Genomic DNA, 23,054 nt, shown 5'->3' on the forward strand with positions numbered 1-23,054 from the left:
GTCAGGGGTCCCAAGAGGAGCATATCGCAAAGTAGGAGGGACGGCCCAAGGGTGTGATTGTCCAAGAAACCAGGAAAGAGAGACTCAAGAAGAAGTGGATGGTCCACAGAGTCATAGGTTACCAAGGCTGAACCAACCAAATTACCAAGAAATGCCATTTGATTTAGTGGCAGAGACCACTGGTGAGAGAAGACAAGTGTCTAAATAACCAGAATACAAAGTTGAACACAACAGCTCTGCATTCAGGTAGGGAGGTGTGTTCCTACCTGGGAAGGGCTGTAGAAGGCTTGCCAGAGGATGCCAGCTCTGAGCTTGGCATTAGACCGTGGGGCAGGCGGGCCAGGAGCACCGGCTGGGTAGAACTACCTGCAGAAGCAAAAGCAGAAGAGGGTGCAGTGTGTGCCAGCCAGTGGCAGGTGCACAGAAGTCTCTCTAATTTCTGATTCTGACCACAGAAAGGAAATGCTTCAGAAACCTCGAGCAGGGTCTGGAAACATTCTTGGGATATGTAGAGAGTGGTTCCAGGGAAGAACTTTTCTTTAGCATTTGATCTACAGGAGTCTTTAGTTCAAAAAGCAGGTGACCTGGTGGGCATAGATTCAAGCTGTCCTTGTCGGTGCCACTCAGGATGGCAGCCGCCAGTCACATGGGGCTGGTGACACTTGAAACATGGCTGGTCTGAACCAAGATGGGAAATCCACAGCAGATTTTGATAACTTTGAAAAAAAAAGAATTCAAATAGCTCATTGATCTTTTTCTTTTACATTGATTACATGTTAAAATGACTCTATTTTAGATACTTTGGGTTAAATACAAGGTACCCAGGTGGTCCCATCACTTCATGGGAAATAGATGGGGAAACAGTGGAAACAGTGTCAGACTTTATTTTTTGGGGCTCCCAAATCACTGCAGATGGTGACTGCAGCCATGAAATTAAAAGATGCTTACTCCTTGGAAGAAAAGTTATGACCAACCTTGATAGCATATTGAAAAACAGAGACATTACTTTGCCAACAAAGGTCCGTCTAGTCAAGGCTATGGTTTTTCCAGTGGTCATGTATGGATGTGAGAGTTGGACTGTGAAGAAAGCTGAACACCGAAGAATTGATGCTTTTGAACTGTGGTGTTGGAGAAGACTCTTGAGGGTCCCTTGGACTACAAGGAGATCCAACCAGTCCATTCTGAAGGAGATCAGCCCTGGGATTTCTTTGGAAGGAATGATGCTAAAGCTGAAACTCCAGTACTTTGGCCACCTCATGCGAAGAGTTGACTCATTGGAAAAGACTCTGATGCTGGGAGGGATTGGGGGCAGGAGGAGAAGAGGACAACAGAGGATGAGATGGCTGGATGGCATCACTGACTCGATGGACGTGAGTCTGAGTGAACTCTAGGAGTTGGTGATGGACAGGGAGGCCTGGCGTGCTGCGATTGATGGGGTCGCAAAGAGTCGGACGTGACTGAGTGACTGAACTGACTGACTACTGACCCAGGTGATGCTAAGTGGCAAAGAACCCACCTGCCAGTGCAGGAGATGCAAGAGACACGGGTTTGATCCCTGGGTTGGGAAGATCCCCTGGAGGAGGGCATGGCAACCCTCTCCAGTATTCTTGCCTGGAGAATCCCATGGACAGAGGAGCCTGGCGGGCTATGGTTCATTGGATCACAAAGAGTCAAACACGACTGAATCGACTTATCACACGTTATTAAAATTAAGTTCAACTATTCCTGCATAATTTTTTAATGTGACTGGAAAAATTTTTTTAAAACGTGGCTCATATTTCTATTGGACAGGTCAGATCTCTGTGAAGGAAAGTCTAAAAGGCTCTCATTGAATGCAGGTATCGATATACTTAAGACTTGTACTTTCTTAGATATTACTTTCACTATCATTTTAGAAAATACAAAGATTAGTAATATGCTTTTTTTGGTCTTAATGTAACTTTTGCTTTTATTAAAAAAAAATTCAAGAATCATGTTGAAAGGCCCATTATGTTTCCATGGCCCATTAACTTTTATTTATTTATTTTTGTTGAGTCCTGGCATAGCTCATGAATCATAGGAGAAGAATTTTCAGTAAGAGAGCCTTTTAGGCACCATTCAGCACAGCTAAACCTAAAAAAGTCATCCCAAACTACCTACAGAGTTACCTGAAACTTGATGATGTCAGCAACTTCCCAGTCCAGCTCCCAGGGAAGTGTGGGTTTACTGCTGGAGCCCAGCCTTGTGTGTGCATGGCATGGTCTGGGTAGTGGTACCGGTGGAGGGCGATCTCTGTCGGGCACACCTCCATGGGAAGCAGATCGACACCTTCCATGGCACAGGGTGCCCTCCTTAGCAGGAGGCTGAGTTAGATGAGTTGATGAATTGATGAGTTAGTTGAGTTAGATGAGTTGCCCAGCTCCTCATCTTTACCAGGTGTCCTCAACCATGCTGGGGCTGATGCTGGGGTTGGGGAGCCAGAGACTTTCTTGGGGACACATTTAAAGGGACAGAAACTTGAAGGATGGGGGCCAAGAGGGAAGTGGATCAGGGGACATCCCTGGTGGTCCAGTGGTTAAGAATCTACTTTGCAACACAGGGGATGCAGGTTTGATCCCTGGTTGGGGAACTAAGATCCCACACGCTGCAGGGCAGCTAAAACCTGCGCACAGCAACTCCTGAGCCCCATGCACTCTGGAGTCCCCGTGCCACAACTAGAGGGTCCATGCTGCTGCAAGGAAAGATCCCGCATGATGCAAGGAAAGTCCCAAGTACCGCAACTAAGATCAGACGCGGCCAACCAAATAATATAAATTAATAATAACAGACTGGATTGGTAGACTGATTTCTTTCTTTGTCAAGCCTTGATTTATGGTGTTAATCAGTCTAAGAAGGACAAGAGGAAGAAGACAAGAAACTCCAGGCAAGAGGACTAGGAGCTAGCAAAGTAATGCAGGAGAGGGGCGGGAACAGGGCCCTGGAGGGGGAGGAGCCAGGGGCGGGGACAGGAAGTGAAGGAAGCCTGGACAGAAGCTTGAGGGCTTGATGCAAGGGGATGGGAGGATGGCTCTGTGCTTCAAGAGAAAAATTGCCCTATCGTATCTTTGACGCTCTTTGAAGGAAGACAGCAGGCTGAGGAATTTGAGGAAACTGTAATTTCCTATAGGCTGAATATCCTAAGATCAACCATCTCTGGGTTTCAGACGTGTTTTTGTGTCTTTGCAGGATGAATTGGATCTCACCGACAAAAACCGGGAGGCTGTATTTGCACTGCCCCCTGAGAAGAAATGGCAGATCTACTGCAGCAAGAAGAAGGTACCCTCTCTGACCCCTTCCACTGCCGCGCAGGGTCCACAGCACGGGTAGCCCCTGCTTCCACGCTTGCTCCTTCATTTCGCAAACCTTTGTTCCACACCAGCGTCATTCCATTCTAGGTGTGGGAGGAACAACAGTGAATGAATCAGGACAGAAATAATCCCTGCTCTCATGGAGCTTACACGCAGAGGGTTAGGGTTCTGTTCTTCTGGGTTCCAGGAGGGGTGCCAGGTCAGGGAGATGCATGATGACAAGTCCAGATTCCCTTTCCGTGGCTGTGCGCACACGGGGAGGGCGTGCCACCCCGGGCAGTACCCAGGGGGCAGCTCTGTTGGAAGGACTGGTTTGGGGGAAGTGAATGGCCTCTTCTGGATCTTTAGCCTGGGCCGTGTCCCAGGCTGTGTCCCTGTCCCAGGGCAGGACGCAGGTCAGGGACATACATCAGTCTCTGCTCTCCCCGCCCGCCCCGCCCCTTCATTAAAAGGTGTCAGTCTCCTGACTGTGCCTCCCTAGCAGGGTGTGCTGGGCTGCAGTCAGGACTGAGCTGGGCTTTCTCTCTCCCCTCCACTTTCTCAGTGGCTGTGCTTTCTTCTCCCTTCCTCCCCCTCTCTGCCTCTCTCACCTCATCTCTTTCTCTCTCAGTCTCTCTCATCTCCTTTCTGTTGGGTTGGCCATAAGGTTCATTCTGGGTTTTCCCATAATGTCTTATAGAAAAACTCAAACTTTTTGGCCGGCCCAATGTTTTAGCCTGTCTGTTTCTTTCGCTCTATTTTTCCTTCCTTGGCCCACTTTCCTCTCCATCCTTCCGCCCTCTCATCTCCCAGGCTTGCAGCTTCATGCCTTCACTTCAACGTACAGGAGTTTGGGAGTTGGGGCCTGTTATTCCAGCACCCAAAGGCTTAGAAGTCTCCCTCCCGGGAGAAGATGGGCAGGTCTGGGGCAGTGTGAGACTGCTTCTCCTTCAGGCTCCCTGAAGCCCATTTTGGCTCTTCTCTTAGTCTTCTTGCTCGGGATATTTGTTCCATCCTAGGCTCCATACTGGGCCAGACCGAGCTTATAAAGTTGGTCACTCTTCCAGAATTGGAAGGGACTGAGGAGCAACCCAGCCCAGTTTTTTATTCTACACAGGACGCAAGGAAGGCCTGGAGCGGTGATGGCCTCACCTAGAGTTGCCAGCCAGCATGACCAGTGGCTGCGCTGACGCTTGAATGCCGGCCTGCTGAGAGCCTGCAGGCACTGCGAGCCACATCTAGTGTAGTCAAGGCATTTATTAAGCAGCTGCAGAATACCATGCTCTGTGTCCAGGAGTCTCATTATGAGGAGAGCAGATCTTTAAAAAACTCACACTATAGAAATAAAGAAGGAAAGGAGGAGAAAATGAATTTCAGGAGTAATTCATCTTCTCTCGTGATTCCCCACTTTCCAAATCGATTTACGATGGAGGTCCCTGACGTTGATTCCTTATGAAGCTAACATAAAAATGCACTAAAATGTAAGGACACTTCTCACCACCTTCCAGACCAGTCTGTGTCATCTCCCAATACACTTTCCCATTCCCCATCTTTCCATATAGTACTTCCTCTGCCTGTAACACTCTCCCCTTGTCTCAGCCTCAGTAATCTTGAGTAACTCAGCTCAGTCCTCTCAGACCCCCACCCCATCTTCCCCATTAGCCTTCTGTGTTAAATGACCCCCACCCTGGTTTCCAGGGCCCACAGTGGACAGTCCTACCACAGAGCAGTGGTCACCCTGCCTCTGGTATTAGACAGGCTATTACATGGAAGGCTTTTTGTTCAGTACTTTCAGGGCTCATAGCAGTGATTGGCATGGAGTAGGTGCTCATTAAATGCATGTGGAGTGGCTAAATGGGAAGCCAGTGAAGGCAGGAAAGTGTGTGTTTCATGATATGTTTGTTTATGTGCTGTGATCCCCTCTGTAAGGCAGAAGCTAGAATTTGGGGGCCTCGGTTACGGGAGCCCCGTGGCTTTAGGCATACAGCCAGGTGAAGTCACAAAGACCCAATCAAAGCAGGTTTCTCACTGATTTAAAATTTTAAGATTTAAGAAATTTAAAGTCTTGGATTTTAAGAAATAAAATCATGAAACCCAAGTGGATGGGCCTGAAAGATGCAGGGCAAAGTCCAGGCTGGCTGGCAGGCAGGTGGCCCATCAGGAAGGTTCTTGAGGAGGTAAACGTTTCATGCTAATTTGAAAGCAGGAAGTTGTTAGAAAGCAAACAAAGGGGAGCATCCAAATGGGAGAGAGACAGGAAGCAGGAGGGAGTGTGAAGAGCAGACCCACTGGCTGGAGAAGGGGTCTGAATTTTCAATCAGCGTCAATGCTTGTCCAGTTCCCATCATTCCTGCCCACCCCTGGGGAGGAGTTGAGGCTTTCTCTTGGGACCTGAGGGCTGGGTCTGATCTGGGCTCTGCCTTCCAGCTGCACAGACCCCATCCCTCACCCCCTTTCCAAAACCCAGGACCTTGGGGCAGGGTGCGGATCTCTTTCTCTCCTTTTTTAAAGTTACAATTTATTGAGCACCTACTCTATGCCAGGCACTACACCAAATGCTTAATATCAATCAATATTTTCCAAAACTCCAAAAGACTAAGTTTTTTTAAAGGTCCAGGCTGTCACAGACTGATACTATTTTATAAAATATAGTGAGAATGATATCAGAAAAAATGAGGTTTGAAAAAGTAGATGTACAAAGTACAAGTGCACATTTTCATTAGATTCAACAGACTGAAAGTTGTATTTCATTAAATGGAGTCAGAACAAGGATGACAGGGGAAAAAAATAAAGTATTTTTAACCATATATATTGTTCATTGAAAGTGTATATACCTGCATGGTTTCTGCCCATGTCATTATCCGGTCCTGAGGTTCGGATGTTTGTGATCTGCATCTTGCTGAGGAAGAAGTAGAAGCCTAGGGAGCTTCTGTGACTCCCTCAAAGTCACCCCGTCTAGGCGAGGCTGGGAGATGAACCTGAATGCTGACCTGGAATGAAGCTCAGGACTCCAGACCATGGGCCTGTCTTGCCGGGTGGTCCATACAACCCTTCCTCTTGTTCTAGGAGCAGGAGGACCCCAACAAGCTGGCGACCAGCTGGCCTGACTACTACATCGACCGCATCAACTCCATGGCCGCGGTGAGCCTCACGCCTGTCCTGCCCCGGCCCCACCTGGAAGGGCTCCAAGGGGAATGGGCCTCATGTTCCCTTGCAGCCCACAACTGGGGATCAGCAGCTTTCCAGTTATTCCCAAGATTGTATCATGACCCCTCCGTCCCTATAGAGTCCCCAAACTATTGAAACAGGGATTAATGATGTGTAGATCACCCAGGCTTGAGAAACAGGCTAATCATTCTCCCCATTTTACAGATGAGGAAAGTGAAGCCCAGGACTGGAACCTGGGTCTTCTTACAGCCTGACACTCTTGTCTCAGTAAACCATTTGGTGGGGCCTCATCCCTCCTGAGGCGAGGGTGGCCCCTGGTTCACAGGCAGGCTGGGGGTGCAGGGAGCTGGGAGACAGGCAGCCCAGCGCGACCTCTGCTGCTTTCTCTGACCTCAGATGCAGAGTCTGTACGCATTTGATGAGGAGGAGACGGAGATGAGGAACCAAGTCGTGGAAGACCTGAAGACTGCCCTCCGGACACAGCCTATGAGGTGATGCCCCTTCCCTCGCTTCCTCTACATCCCTCCCCCAGTGGGCCCCTCAGCTTCTCGAAGCTTCACACAGAGCTCTGCTCCCATCCCAGGCCCCTTGGGACGCACTCTCAGCATCCCCTCCAGCTTACTTTACCCTCTTTCACATCTGGGCTCCCACTCCCCCCTCTCTCTCTGAGGAGCTGGGATGCTTCCAGAAGATGAGCATGTTGGGGAGGAGAGATGAACATAGGAAGATGAGGTAAACCTCCGGTCCAGAGGTGGGCATACGGGCAGGGTGCTCAAGAGCTCTGAGAAGGGAGGAGCCCCACCAGGGAGGTGAGAGTGGGTGAGAAATACTCTAGCCACTAGAGGGCGATGTGCTGTCTCCAGATGAGATTTCTCCATCCAGCGTGGGAGCAGGTAAGGAAGCAGGTGGTGGCTGTCTCCAGGGCTGAAAAGCACCTCTCCCTGCGTCCCAGGCCACATTGGGAAAGGGCCCAAGAGAGCCACAGGCTCCTCTCGTGTCTGGCAGTGGGCTCATTCCGGCTTAGGGGAGGCAACTGTTACATTTTCAGCAGTTTTGCAAGCTGCTTGTTAAAACTATGATTAAAATGTAAATTATATCAACTCATGATTTAAAAAATGATATAAAAACCAAAGGTAGTTAAGAACTTGAAACTTATCACTCCTTAACTACCTGATGATTTGACGGCATTTTCCTACACACTGTCATGCGTGCCCACGGAAATCGCACCCGTTGTGTGTGCCTGGTGGGAATCTGTGAATGCTACATGTCTTCCCAGCTCCACGTTCAGTGGCATCACATGACTAGCTTGAAGTCAGCACGAGTGTGTGTGTGTGTGTGTGTGTGTGTGTGTGTGTGTGTGTGGTCTGGGCTGACCTTTCTGCCCCAGGAGCCTGGAAGCGGAGCCTCAAGGAGAACAGAGGCTCCCTAACCCCTGCTTGTTGCTCAGGCGGGGATGGGGTCTGATTTAGAGAGGGGATACAGGAAGGTTGAGAAAGTCAGAAAGTAGAAGGGTTGAGGGGATGTTGCCCCTCATCTCCCACTTCCATTTGTTTTTCTTTCTCTTAATCAAATTCTGATGACAAATGTCACACATAGTCATGGTGGAAATTTTGTGGGATACATAAAAGTGTATAATAGAAAAAAGTAAATGATACCTGTTTTTAACAACTTAATGCATTCTGTTTTTCTAAGTATATTTATATAATCATGTAGAAACACTCACAGATGCCCTTGGAATCAAATGTATTCATTATATAGAGTGCTTCCCTCAGCTTCGTTTATGGCATGTCCTCAGATCATTAATTATTGTTCTACTAAATCAAGGGTTTTAAGCCTTTGTGTGTGTGTGTGTGTGTGTGTGTGTGTATGGATGCACACATGTGTGCCATGGATGACTTTGGTACCCAGGTGAAACCTATTGACTGCTTATTAGAACGATGTTTCTAAGTAATAAAGTAGATAGTAGGTAAGGTTTAAAAATGAGCCAGTTAAATTGAAATACAGCCACCAAATTTTAAACATTTGTGAGATAGCAGTAAATGTACTGCTTTATGCCTTAAATAAAAAGAACTAGCAACCACCATAATTTTGAAGTTCTGATGAGTGGAAATGATATTTTGAGATATCTGTAACAGCTGCAATTTGAGATGAAAACAGCTGTGATTTCTTTGGGTGAGAAAGTCAGAAATTCTGGTAATGCCACTATATTTCATTGCTTACCTTCATCATTGAAAGAAATGCTAAATTCAAGGTTGCTGCTGCTGCTAAGTCGCTTCAGTCGTGTCCGACTCTGTGCAACCCCATAGACGGCAGCCCACCAGGCTCCCCCGTCCCTGGGATTCTCCAGGCAAGAACACTGGAGTGGGTTGCCATTTCCTTTTCCAGTGCATGAAAGTGAAAAGTGAAAGTGAAGTCGCTCAGTCATGTCTGACTCCTAGTGACGCCATGGACTGCAGCCTACCAGGCTCCTCTGTCCATGGGATTCTCCAGGCAAGAGTACTGGAGTGGGGTGCCATTGCCTTCTCCGAAATTCAAGGTAGAGATTACCAAAAAAGTGTATTTTTTGTTTCCCATGGAAGTTGATTAGCCATAGACCCCTTAGGGGAACACATATTCCAGGTTAAGAACTCCTGCACGAAATGGTTTTTAGTGTTTTTTGCTAACATTTAAGCTAACTCAGATGTTTTCTTAGGGATCCCTTAAAGAGTGCCTTCCCCAGTCTTGATCCCTCGATGCAGTGACTGATGGCTCCCCTCTCTGGAAGTCTTCCTTGTCTGCTTGTAATTCTCTTCATTCCCATCCTCACTGGTGATGAGTCTTCAGGTTTAACAGCCATGATAATTATCCTAATAATTATCATAATCATCCCTTTCACGTATATACCTTCATAGTTGTGTCACTGACAGTCAGTGATGTGCAAATGCACAGTATTTAAAATGCAAACAAGACGTGAGTCCCTTGTGGGGTGGTAAGGATTTTAGAGCTTTGTTGTGGTTCAGTTGTTAAGTGATGTCCAACTCTTTGTGACCTCATAGACTGCAGCACACCAGGCTTCCCTGTCCTTCAGTATCCCCCAGGGTTTGCTCAAACTTATGTCCAACCATCTCATCCTCTGTCACCCCTTCTCCTGCCCTCAATCCTTCCCAGCATCAGAGTCTTTTCCAAAGAGTTGGCTCTTCACATCAGGTGGCCAAAGTATTGGAGATTCAGCATCGTTTTTTCTAATGAATATTCAGGATGGATTTCCTTTAGGATTGGCTGGTTTGGTCTCCTTGCAGTCCAAGGGGCTCTTTAAAAGTCTTCACCAGCACCACAGTTCTAAAGCATAAGCTCTTCAGTGCTTTGAAAGTGAAAGTGTTAGTTGCTCAGTCATGTCCGACTCTTTGCAACCCTGTGGACTGTAGCCTGCCAGGCTCTTCTGTCCATGGGATTCTCCAGGCAAGAATACTGGAGTGGGTTGCCATTTCCTTCTCCAGCAGATCTTCCCTACCCAGGAATCGAACGCAGGTCTCCTGCATTGCAGGTAGATTCTTTACTATCTGAGCCATCAGGGAAGCCCTAATAAGTTGACCATATAGCAACCATGGAGGGATTAGTGCTTTAGATAAACCTTACGAGTGAACCAAATGGCTTCTGTAGGTGGGACACAGTGGTCCCTAGATAAAGGGTAGCTATTTGCAAAATGCAGACCGAATAATATGCAAATACAGGATACCTGTTTGGCTGACGGCTCTGGTCTGGGCAGGTTTGTGACCCGCTTCATCGAGTTGGAGGGCTTGACCTGTCTGCTGAACTTCCTCCGGAGCATGGACCACGCCACCTGCGAGAGCCGCATCCACACCTCCCTCATTGGCTGCATCAAGGCGCTGATGAACAACTCGCAGGGGCGGGCGCACGTGCTGGCGCAGCCCGAGGCCATCAGCACCATCGCCCAGAGCCTGCGCACGGAGAACAGCAAGACCAAGGTGGCCGTGCTGGAGATCCTGGGCGCTGTATGCCTGGTGCCCGGCGGCCACAAGAAGGTGCTGCAGGCCATGCTCCACTACCAGGTGTATGCAGCTGAGCGGACGCGCTTCCAGGTGAGGACCTGGCGGAGGGCCTATGTAAGAAGCCCCGAGGGCCCTTAAGAGAGCGGGCTTTGGCTGGGATAATGCACTCTTACCTAGACCGTGGGTTCCTAGAGGCTAGGACATTGCTCCGCTTCATTTTTGTGGCTCTACAACTCTGAGCCCAGTACCTGGCTCAGATAGGGGCTCCATCAAGAATTATTGAATTGAATGCCATTGCTCGAATCAAAATTTCAGGCCTCAGAACTTCCCTGGTGGTGCAGTGGTTAAGACTCTGCACTTCCACTGCAGGGACACTGGTTCAGTCCTTAGTCAGGGAACTAAGATCCCACATGCTGCTCGGCGTGGCCAGGTAAAATAAAGGTGTTAGGGCCTAAGCCTGGACCAGTGCGTACTTTGGGGACACTGGGACCAGTCCCAGGAGCTCAGGCCATGCTGGTGTCTTGTCTTCTCCCTGCCTGTGCCAGTAAAGAGACAGACAAGAAGTATAGTGTCTTGGTACAGAGTAAGTCTCAGGAGATGTGACCTGTCATCACAGACTTTATGGTTTGCCCACCAGAATTGACTACATGCTTATTCTGTCATCAAACATTTTAAAGCACCCACTCTGTTTGGAAAGTGACCCTCGACCCTTTGCAGAATATACAAAGGAGATGAAAGGTAGAAACCATGCTATTAAGGAGCTGAGAGTGAATATAGTTACTCTCTGTATCCTCTGGGGTTCCTCCTCCAGGACCCTCACAGGTAGCAAAATCTGTGCATCCTCAAATCTCTTACAGTTGTGCAGTATTTGCGTATAACCTATGCACATCCTTCTGTATACTTTAAGTCATCTCTGGATTACTTATAATACCTACTATAATATAAATGCTCTGTAAATAACTGTAAATAAAATATAAATGCTATGTAAACAGTTGTCAGTTCACAGCAAATTCAAATTTTGCCTTTTTAATCTTTCTGAAATATAAAATATATATGTATATATTATGTTTTAATGTGGGGTGAGTTGAACCCATGGATATGGAGGGCTGATGAGCTGTAAACAGCTGTAAAGTGCTGAAACAGCATTTTGGCATCACCCAGCAAAATACAGCAAGTCCCCAGGGCTGAGTGGGAGAGGAATAAGGCAGGACTGGGGCTGAGATGTGGAGAGGCAAAGCACGCTTCTTGGAAAAAGTGGACTTAGAGAACGTTCGAGATGAGTTGGATAGATCGGGTACAGAGAATGAATGCAGCGTTCTGGGTGGTTGGAACGGTGGGAGCAAAGGTGTGAGGCTGGACCTGTAGTATCCTGATCCCTCCCTTCTTTTCGGTCCTGCCTTTCCATCCAGACCCTCCTGAACGAGCTGGACCGGAGTCTGGGCCGATACCGGGATGAAGTGAACCTGAAAACAGCCATCATGTCCTTCATCAACGCTGTCCTCAATGCTGGCGCCGGAGAGGTGAGGCCTCTCCTCCGTGTCCTTGCTGTGCTCTGACTTTCTGGCCCTGGGAAGAGGGCGTGAGTGCTGCCTGGGGAAGTGGCAGAGGGTCGGTGTGGCTGCCAGTGCCGTCATCGTGTCTTCAGATTGTCTGTATCATGTCTTGCCCCCTGCACTGGACGCCAAGAAAGAGGGGCTCCTGGGGAGCTCCCTGCATGGGTGGCGTCGTGGGTTATGTGTGCCATGGTCAAAACCCAAGCTTGTCTGGCTGATGATGGCTTAGGATGGCGGGGGATCACTTATAGGAGGAGGACAAGTGTTGGCCCTTCTTTCTAAAGCTTTCCAAAGACCTGTTTCTGGACTGATTTCTGAGTTAGCTAGTCATAGTCTTCTAGCATCTTCTGTTAGGATGTGTGACTTCTGATTTTCCTTCAGAATGGGGTTAGAAATGGGATTCCCAGACCTTAAAAATAGAAAAATGGAAGATGAACTTAAAGAGCAGGTGAACTCCCCAAATTCTAAGGCAGTCTGATGCCTTGGTGAAGGTCAGCTTGTTGAAGGTCAAAAGGGGCAACTTAATGATCTCTGCTTTCCCCCGTTTTCTGCCAGCATACTATCTTTTTTTTTTTTTTTTTTCCCGCATCCCATCCTGATGACCTGACTTAGGTGAGGTAGGTTGAGGGAATTACCTGTCCCTAAGATGCTGACATCACCTGGGTCAGTACCAGCTATTTATCCTGACATCTGTTCTGATTAGTTGCTAACCATATCTCATTAGGTAGTTTTTATGAATATCATTCTTGTTAGGTAGGTAATGTTATGCCCATTTAACTGATGAGAAAACTAAGCCTTCTGCAGAGTCACAAAACTGTTAAGTGACAGAGCAGGGATTGGAACCAAGATCTGTCTGGTTCCAAAGCGTGTGCTCTGTATCACTCTTCAGCACCGCTCTTTGAGTCCAAAATCTTAGAGAAAGCTGGTGAAGGACTTAAAGGAAGTGAGGCAGGAGAGCTGAAGCGCATGACTAACAGGTGAAAGGGTGTCTCCTCCCACCCCCTCCTTGCTGCTCTGGGACCTGAAGCAGTTCCGATGCATTTGCTGCTGGGGATGTGGTGGAACCGGAGTGGCCGTGAGGGGACTACTGGGGGACTCTTGCAGAAATGGACACCAGCCGGTGAGCCTAGTACCCCCTTGGTGACCCCCAGGATAACCTGGAGTTCCGTCTGCATCTGCGGTACGAGTTCCTGATGCTGGGGATACAGCCCGTGATTGACAAACTCCGGCAGCACGAGAATGCCATCCTGGACAAGTAAGGCCCAAGCCACCCATTCCCACCACAAACCTATGGGGAAAGCGCCTCAGTGGGGGAATGGCCGAGAACCTCAGAGAGGCTTCTGTTCCCTGGGAGACCACCTGCCACACCCAGCATCAGTTCAGGAGCAGCTCTGGGTCTGGGGGAGAGGTGGATGACGGCTCTCCCACCCCCTGTCCCACATCACCTGTGTCCCCTCCTGGCCTCCTTGCCAACCTCCTGTCTCATCTCTGATGTTAGAGGCAGGTGGACCCAGTGGTCCTCTTCCGTGGCAGTACCAATCCTGGGGGGAATTTGGAAATGTAGGGGTGTTCTTCGGTTTTCAAACTGGATGGGGGAGGCACTACTTGCATTGGTTGTAGGGAGCCAGGAATGCCAAACATCCACCGTGCCCTCCTGCTCAGCAGAGACCCGCCCCTCAAGGTGCAAGCCATCAAGGCCTTTGTTGACTGAAGAACACAATGACGCTCCTGTGTATCACCAGTGGGCCCCTCTGGTCCACCCCCTTCACACAGGCTATTTTATTACACTAGGTCTTAAGGGAGAGTGGATGGGTGGATGGATCCTTTTGCAGTGGAGTGGAGGAGGGGATGGGGCAGAAAATGACAGATTGGCTTTGAGTGGAGACCTAGGATGGTCTGAGAACACTGGGGAAGGTCAACCTAGGGCAGTGATCCTTGACTGTGGGTGATTTCACCACCCCCCCAACCCAGGGAACATTTGGCAGAACCTGGAGACATTTTTGGTCATCACAACTCAAAGTGGAGGGCGCTGCAGGCATCTGGTGGCAGAGGTCAGGGATGCTGGTACATGTCCTTCAACTCACAGGTCCACCTCCCCCCACAGAGTCAGGGATGATCCAGCTGCAAATGTCAATCTGGGAAAGCCTGATTGAAGGTCATGGGACCCTGGGTTGGCCTCTCCAGGGACAGGCATGAGATCCTATAAAGGATGAGAGTGTTGACTTACAGGAAGCTAACTTCTTTCTCGTTTTGCCTTGGCCTCATTTGCATGATGCCTTCAGATTTAGTCATTTCAGAGTCTTACAGGGGCTGTAACCCTCACCCAGCGCTGACCTGGCGGTCATGTCTACTTCCTCTATCCCCCCATCCCGTTTAGGCATTTGGACTTCTTCGAGATGGTCCGGAATGAGGATGACTTGGAGCTGGCCAGGAGGTTTGACATGGTGAGCAGCCTGCAAAGGCGGGACGACTGCAGTGGGTCCTGACTCCTGTGCTGTGTGTTAGCCTGGTTCCGTGGTGGTGCCACCGTGGCCGGGTCTCACTTCTGGAGCCCTGGCACTATAGTGGCTCTACAGGGCCTCGCCTTAAACTGGGAGAGCATCTCCCCTGGAGGAGACTACAACCCCCAAAGGAAGGAGAGACAGTTCTTACACACGGCTACCCTCGCATGCCTCCTCTGGGATGACTTTCTCCCTGTCTTCCAGTAATCTGAGTCACCTTTCCCCATTGCTAACCTGATCCTGCTTAGCAAACAAAATCATTTCCATGTGAGCCTTGGTAACCCTGAAAATACACACACCTGCTGCTTTAATATGGTGCTAGAAAATCCCTGTCCAAATAGAGACCTACTTTGGGCTGGTGCTTCAGTGGCCAAGCACCACCCTTTTCGATTCTAAAAAGAGCCCCAGATATAAAGAGAAGGATACCAATGTTCCAGAGGACCAGCGGCTTCTTGCTGTCACACAACTGCAGAGTTGTTCTGCTGTTTGCACCCAGGCTGTGGATCTAGGCCACGTGCTCCTGGAGTCAGCCAGGCCCTGCTTCCTCCTCTTAGTTTGAATCAGTAGTTCTCAACCAGGGGCGAGTTTACTTCCCTTGGGGGCATCTACAATATTTAGAGATGTTCTTAGCTGTCACAGCAGGTGTGAGGAGGATGCCCCTGCATCTGGTAGATGTAGGGCTAAGATGCTGCTAAGTCATCTGCAGTGAACAGGGCAGCCCCTCACCCCCACGGATAAAGAACCATCTAGTTCAAGATGCTGGTGGTGCCAAGGCTGGGGAACCCTGGTTTATATAATTAGCACATCTCTCTCCTCCTTTTCTCTGCCCTTCTCTTTTTCTAAGTCTGGACCAGAGGCAGGGAAGGAATGCTGTCCTGTAGGATGGGGCTCAGTGGATGGAAACAGGGTCATCTCCCCCTCTCTTCTCTTCCCTGCTCCTTCCCCTCCCCTCGCCCCATTCACTGTGCGCCCCACACCCTCAGGTCCACATTGACACCAAGAGTGCTTCCCAGATGTTTGAGCTGATCCACAAGAAGCTGAAGCACACGGAGGCCTACCCATGCCTGCTGTCCGTCCTGCACCACTGCCTACAGATGCCCTGTGAGTAGCACCCTTCCCTTGGCCAATCTGAGCCCTTGGTCCAGGGCATCTTGAGAAAAGGTGTCAGAAGCTCCCAGGGTAGGGGTGTCTCCCCGTGTCTCCCTCCTGGCCCAATTGTACCCCAGTTCCCAGGAGGTCGGACTGGAGGACTCAGGCCCCTACTCTACCTGTCCTCCTTGGAGTCAGGACTTCCACTGTCCCCAGCACAGGGGCTGAGGATCAGCCCTGAGCAATGCCAACATCCTGGACCAACACGCAGAACTTGATCCCTGCTAAATCAAACAGCCCTGACTGCCAGCTCGTGGCAGCGTTGTGATGGGCCTTCTCGGGGCGTTCCAGAAAGAAGTTTCATGCTTGCGGGAGCAGTACAGCTGCGGAGTGGAGGTTGTGGCAATCACGTGAAAGCAAACTTGTTGCTTTGTTTTTAAAGATTTTATCAACTCTTCCATCTAACCCTGGCTGGCTCCCACCCTAGCGCCCTTGTTCCTGCCTCACTTTACAAATACCAAATGACCGTGTCTATAGGAGCAGGTGCTAAACTCTTAGGATCCAGGTGTGTGCAGTGACCAAATAAATTATGCAGAGTTACTAGTAGCCACCCCAGTGTGCGATCTGAAATGAGTTGGAGCTGCACCATTTGGTATTTAAGCTCTTCATAAAATAGCAGATTTGGAAACTGGCATGGACCAATAAAATGGTCACCCCAGACGGACTCTCTTTAGTGGTGGTGATGATGCTGGTGTTGGTAATCAGGTGGTGGTGAAAACTACAATTTATTGTTGCCCACTCAGGGCTGGGTCAGAGAAGGCAATGGCACCCCACTCCAGTACTCTTGCCTGGAAAATCCCATGGACGGAGGAGCCTGGTAGGCTGCAGTCCATGGGGTCGCTAATAGTCGGACACGACTGAGTGACGTCACTTTCACTTTTTCACTTTCATGCATTGGAGAAGGAAATGGCAACCCACTCCAGTGTTCTTGCCTGGAGAATCCCAAGGGCAGGAGAGCCTGGTGGGCTGCCGTCTATGGGGTCACACAGAGTCGGACACGACTGAATTGACTTAGCAGTAGCAGCAGGGCTGGGTGTGATGGGAGATTTATATAGTATCTCTAAATCTCAAAATGGCTTAAGGCATGTGTTCTATTATCTACATCCTTACAGTGGGGGAGCCTGAGAATCAGACAGTCTTTACATATGAAAGAATTTTGTTTCTTTGGAGTCAGGACTTAATTTTTAAATTTTTTTAAGAGGAATTTTTTTTTTTTTCAAAAATATTTATTTGGCTGTACTGGGTCTTAGTTGCAGCATGCAGGATCAAGTTCCCTGACCAATAATTGAACCCAGGGCCCGCCCGCCCCCATTGGGTGCATGGAGTCTTAGCCACTGGACCACCAGGGAAGTCCCCAGGGGTCAGGGCTTTAGATGAATCACGTTCTACTTCTTTGAACACAGGCTTTACCCTGTGAAAGGAAATGGAAGACATTATCATTTTGCAATGCATGTGCCAGTGGAGGGATGGGAAGATGGACAGAGTGGCCTGGACCAGGAAGCTGCCTGTTCTCCAAAACCCAGTCTAGAAGGTCTTGGTGAAAGACTTGAGAATTCTGACTTCTGCTCCCATGAGTGTTTGGTACTCCAAGGGCATTGTGAATGGGTCCCCCTAGTCTGCCTCAAAATGGAGCTGTGCAGACATGACCTTCCTCCTTGTAGGCATTATGGTCTGCCTTTGAGGTCAGGATCTTGCTGTTTGACCTCCACCTTGGTGGTCAGTAGAAACACAGTACTTGGATTATGAACCCAGGAAGAGGAGCCTGTGGCGATCCCATGAAAAGAAAGTCCTTCTCCAGCCAGACTAAATTAGGGCAGACAGCAGTAGGGCCCTGTAGAAATAGGCACAACCCACTCAATGCCTTTGCCTTCACAGTTCAGGGTCACCTTCACCGAGAAATCTGCCTGAATTCCAAGACTGCTTCTCCAGCCCATTCCGACCCCCCTCTCAGTACACACCTGTAATTATTTTCCATTCCTATAGGACAATAGCATCAATAAACCTAGAGCCTTTGCTTTTTTAAAAAAGTTTCCCTAGAGACTTCATTATTCAGCATGTAATGTTTGGAGCAGATTTACTTTCTTGAATGTGCTTTTCTAAGATAATTGTTAAAAAAAAAAAAAAGCAATTTGCATTCCTAAGGCATGGGATGCTCAGGGTACCAACAGGGAAGAAGGCAGCCAGAAAGCATTTCAGGGAGTAGAGAAATATATCTAGAGGGTTGACACATTCATAAAAGGTCAGTTGCAGATCAGCAAGAAATGATAAGATTTATGAGCCTTCATTATCAGCAATCACATTTCCTCCTCCATCATCCGGGGAGCTTGCTGAGGAGATTGCTTTCTTCCCCAGCCTGGCCCCAGGCGGTGACCCTAGGGCAGGGCCCCAGGGGGCTCTGCAGCTCAGTCAAGACAGGATGTCTTTCGTTCTGCAGACAAGCGAAACGGTGGCTACTTCCAGCAGTGGCAACTCCTGGACCGCATCCTGCAGCAGATTGTCCTCCAGGATGAGAGGGGCGTGGATCCTGACCAGGCTCCCTTGGAGAACTTCAATGTCAAGAACATTGTCAACATGTGAGCAGTGGCCATCCCTTACCTGTCTTCGTCTTCCTTCCCCATCTCTGTCCTCCTTGGCATCTCACCAGCAAAATCTCAGCTCCCTCTCTCAAACCCAGACAGGGCTCCAGATGGGCCCTGGGCCAAAGCATCCAATAGAACTGCCTGAGATAGCAGAAACGGTCTCTATGCACACTGTCTAAACGTGGCCCCTGGGCGCTTGACCCATGGTTAGTGTGACTGAGAAACTGAGTTTTACGTTTTATTTCGTTTTCATTAAGTCCATGGGGTCGCTGAGGGTCGGACACGACTGAGCGACTTCACTTTCACTTTTCACTTTCATGCATTGGAGAAAGAAATGGTAACCCACTCCAGTGTTCTTGCCTGGAGAATCCCAGGGACCGGGGAGCCTGGTGGGCTGCCGTCTATGGGGTCGCACAGAGTCGGACACGACTGAAGTGACTTAGCAGCAGCAGCAGCCATGTGACATGTGGCTGGTTACCACCATATTGGATAGTAGAGGTTTATAGAGGGTGCTTACCGCTCCCCATGATCCACGCGCATGGAGTGGATTGAGGGAGACAGCAGTGTAACACGGAGGAAGAGTCAGCAACCTATGGCTGTGGGCTAGCCCCCATCCTCCAGTTTGTTTTGTGTCCTCCGTGAGCTAAGAGTAGTTTTACATTTTAAAAGAGTTGTTAAAATCACGCACAAGACGCTGCAGCAGAGACCTCACATATGAAACCTAAAATAGTTACTCTGGCCCTTTAGAGATGGTCTGCCGACCACTGAAAATAGAGCATGACAATTGAATTATTGGAAAAGGATGTCAGAGCCTAAGGTCTCTGGCTTATCATCTTTGACTCACCCTGGGTGTAAAGAAACACCAAGAAATGAGTTTACAGTTGCATCAGTTAATAACCAGGCCTCATGTTAACACACTTAGTTTTAATTTTAAAGTTTTGCTTTCAGTATCAGTCTGAGTCTGCTGCCCTTAAGGAGATACATTGGCTCTCAATGATTCATTGTGCTGCATTGCAAAGCCAAGTAGAAAATGATTTTTGAACCGTTCATGCTACTGTTTTCATTTGCACAAACAGCCGGGTGTTAAAGTCAAAATCCTAACTGGTACGCTGGGAGAACACAGCTAGTAATCCAAAGGCAGCTTTATTAGGAAACCGTTTAATTTAATTTTTATTTTATATTGGAGTATAGTTGATTTACAATGTTGTGTTAGTTTCAGGGGTGCAACAGAGTGATTTTGTTATATGTAAACATGTATCTATCTATTCTTTTCCAAATTCATTTCCATATAGGTTGTTACAGAATATTGAGTGGAGTTCTCTGTGCTATACAGTAAATCCTTGTTGACTGCCTATTTTATATATGGTAGTGTGTATATGTTAATCCAAGACCTAATTTATTCCCTCATCTTTCCCTTTTGTCAACCTTACGTTTGTTTTCTGTGTCTGTGAGTCTGTTTCTGTTTATAAGCTCATGTGTATCATTTTTTATATTTCACATATAAGTGATATCACATGGTATTTGTCTTTCTCTGCCTGACTTACTTCACTTAGTATGATAATCCCTAGGTCTGTCCATGTTACTATAAATGGCATTTCATTCTTTTTTTTGGCTGAGTAATATTCCATTTTCTATATATACCACATCTTCTTTATCTATTCCTCTCTCGATGGACATTTAGGTTGCTCCATGTCTTGGCTATTATAAATAGTGAAAACAGCTTGATTTGTTATCTTCTGCTTGTTCTATACACTATTTAGTGGGGAAGCTTCTCCTCTGCTGAGGATGACAACTCCTCAGGTGCAGTGAACTTTTTGCTGCTTCTTGGACAATAAGAGTCCTAGGCTTACTTTCAGACACCAATATAGTCTCAAAGCTGCAAGTAGAAGGGCTAGTCTTAGATGTGAATCAGCATTCTAGATTTGATTCAGCCTTAAATCTCTTTCCTTCCTGGGTTGGAGCTGGAAGCTGCAGTGGGAAGAGTGAGTGAGTGAGTGAGTGTGTGTGTGTGTGAGCGTGATGATTGGCTTCTTTCTCTGTTCTCTTTCTCTTCCAGCCCCTTCTATCCCCTCCTTTCATCTAGCTAACCATTTTCTGAACCCCCACCAGAGGGAGCATGGGGCAGGAAGGAAAAATGGGAAAAGGCCCTGCTTGATCAGGTAACTTAGTAAAGAGGTTTCCTGCTCTCTGGGTTTAGCACATGGATAAAGAGATGACGTATATCCCTGGGGTCTTCAGATGTTCCTTGCTGGGTGCCTCTCACTACAAAACCCTGGTCACTGGCTAAGCCTGTTTTTCTTTTTTCCCTCCAAGCCTGCCTGGTACCATCCCTTCTATCAGACCCTGGTTCAGTGGCTATACAGTGCACTGACTCAGTGGACATGAGTTTGAGCAAGCTCTGGGAGATGGTGAAGGACAGGGAAGCCTGGCGTGCTGCAGTCCATGGGGTCACAAAGAGTCGGACGTGACTGAGGGACTGAATAGCAATAGTCCATGTAGACTCATGTTGTCAAAGTGTCCACTTTTCTCCCAGGTGCATTTTTTGGATGAGACTTACAACAGCTTCAGCCGACTTCCTCCATGATGCTCTCTGACTCATGAGCAACCCTCATGCAATCTCTCATACTAACAAATTCTTGGAGTGCCATGGATGCCAGCCCCCCTCTGGACCTGCCTTGTCTCAGTCCACCATGCCTCCCTCCCAGTAGCAGGGCACATGGGTCAGACTCTCTGGATGGGTGCAAGGAAGTCACTTCCTCTGGGAGCACTGAAGGAGAGCCTCCCTGTACCCACCCTCCCCAAACCTCCCCACCAAGGGAGGATGGCAATAGCTTGCTCCAGAGAAATCTCTTCATAAATTATTTCCTCCTTCATACCTTACCCCCTCTTTATTTTATTTTATATTTGTTTATCTGGCTGCTCTGGGACTTAGTTGTGGCATGTGGGGTCTAGTTCCCTGACCAGGGATGGAACCCCGGCCCCCTGCATTGAAAGCATGGAGCCTTAACCACCGGACCACCAGGGAAGTCCTTCGTCCTCTGGAGAAGGACACACGTGCATTCACATCCTCTCTTCCCATTTCCTTAACCACTGGACCACTGAGGAAGTCCCTGTTCCCTCTTTGTATCCTTGATCTGGTTGAGGAGGCCAAGAATCATGGATCTGTCTCCTCCATGCTTCCAGATTTACAAAAGGAATGATGATTGGGCTCTCACCTTGAAACTTCACCTCTCATACGTTGATGTATCTGGGTACAGCCCTCATTTAAACCCCACATAATGAGAGTTTGACATGAATAGGGCGTATGACTTAGACACCCTCTGCCCACTCACTCTGAGTTGCTGGGGTGAGTGATTTCTCTTGCTGTAACAGACTGGAAGTCTGAACCATGGTAAGACTGATATTTTGACCTCTCTCAGATGCAAGGACCTATTATTACAAAGGGGTACAAATCATTGTACAACTAGGGGAAACCTGGGACATCGTCCTAGCTTGACGAGTTAGCTTCATCTTCTTTATCACAGAGGGGTTGGACTCTAAAGGTGCTTTCACTTTCTCAGCCCATAGAGAGACAGGTGATGAGACCTTGTCAGGGGTGGGACCTGGAGAGACACCTGGAGAGTCAGAACCCTAGCCTCCTAGCTGCACAGATTGGAGATCAGGGCACCAATGTGGGGGACTGGAAGGTGCCATGCCCTCTGGGAAGCTATGAGCCAACAGTCAACAGATCCTTCTCTCAACCCCCTCACCCCAACCCCAGGCTCATCAATGAGAATGAAGTGAAACAGTGGCGAGACCAGGCAGAGAAGTTCCGGAAAGGTGAGGGGCTCTGCCTAAACCCACCACCTGCTCCCCACCCTCCCCTGCCCACCCCAGGATCATCCCATCTCCTACATTTTTTTTTAAGTTTTAAATGTATCATCTTTGTTCTTTCTAAAAAAATTTTTTTTTGGCCACATCACAGGGCATGTAGGATCTTAGTTCTCAGACCAGGGATTGAACCCGTGACCCCTGCAGTGGAAGGGTGGAGTCTCAATCATGGGACCACCAGGGAAATCCTTCACCCTTAGGAGAAGAAGGCACACACATTCACGTTCCTTTCTTCCCGTTTCCCCTCCTGTCCCACTTCCACCCTAGAACACGCAGAGCTGGTGAGCAGGCTGGAGAGGAAGGAGCGGGAATGCGAGACCAAGACGCTGGAGAAGGAAGAGATGATGCGGACGCTGAACAAGATGAAGGACAAGCTGGCGCGCGAGTCTCAGGAGCTGCGCCAGGCTCGGGGCCAAGTGGCAGAGCTGGTGGCCCAACTCAGTGAAATCTCGGTGTGTGGCCTCTCCTCTCCTTTTGCAGAGTTGAGCTGGGATCTTCAGGTCAGGTGGGGAAAAGTGGATGTAGTGAGGGACCAAGGAGGAGAGAGAGAGGATCTCAGACCAGGATAGAGGGCACCCTTGTCTGCAAGGTCGACGCCTTCGTGTTAGATGGAAACCATGTTCCTTCCTCCAGGGGAGCAGGAAGCACACCTTGGAAAGCAGAGGGCCGGCTGGGTGTTGGTTTCCCTCCCCACTCGCAGCTGGATGCCCTTGTGCAGACCGATCTGTATATCAGTCTTGCTGTTGCCGGCAATGACTGACTGTGTCCACTGTCTGTGTTTGACTTGTGGGTGCACTTGTGTGTTCAGGATGTTTAGGTGTCCAGGATGCAGGGCGAGAAAACAGGGCTCAGCTTGTGTGGGAGGTGAGAGCAGACTTCGGGGTCTAGTCTAGAGGGAGAATAGAGTAAGGGAAGGCACAGTGACTGGGGACTTGAAAGG

The 23,054-nt window shown here is 48.7% G+C and overlaps 1 protein-coding gene across 6 annotated transcripts in view; it reads left to right on the forward strand.

Moving 5' to 3' along the window:
- DAAM2 (dishevelled associated activator of morphogenesis 2) overlaps positions 1-23,054 on the forward strand; it is a 135,606-nt gene that overhangs the window by 85,597 nt on the left and 26,955 nt on the right. For all 6 annotated transcript variants that reach the window (XM_070777918.1, XM_070777921.1, XM_019985653.2 and 3 more), the window contains 11 exons: positions 3,205-3,294; positions 6,372-6,446; positions 6,870-6,964; positions 10,219-10,552; positions 11,872-11,982; positions 13,167-13,270; positions 14,393-14,459; positions 15,500-15,617; positions 18,100-18,238; positions 22,005-22,063; positions 22,382-22,566. In XM_070777918.1, coding sequence (XP_070634019.1) covers positions 3,205-3,294; positions 6,372-6,446; positions 6,870-6,964; positions 10,219-10,552; positions 11,872-11,982; positions 13,167-13,270; positions 14,393-14,459; positions 15,500-15,617; positions 18,100-18,238; positions 22,005-22,063; positions 22,382-22,566 — 1,377 coding nt within the window. The remainder of the gene's footprint in view (positions 1-3,204; positions 3,295-6,371; positions 6,447-6,869; positions 6,965-10,218; positions 10,553-11,871; positions 11,983-13,166; positions 13,271-14,392; positions 14,460-15,499; positions 15,618-18,099; positions 18,239-22,004; positions 22,064-22,381; positions 22,567-23,054) is intronic.

The sequence above is a fragment of the Bos indicus genome, chromosome 23, assembly GCF_029378745.1.
Source record: "Bos indicus isolate NIAB-ARS_2022 breed Sahiwal x Tharparkar chromosome 23, NIAB-ARS_B.indTharparkar_mat_pri_1.0, whole genome shotgun sequence".
Classification (NCBI taxonomy): Eukaryota; Metazoa; Chordata; class Mammalia; order Artiodactyla; family Bovidae; genus Bos; species Bos indicus.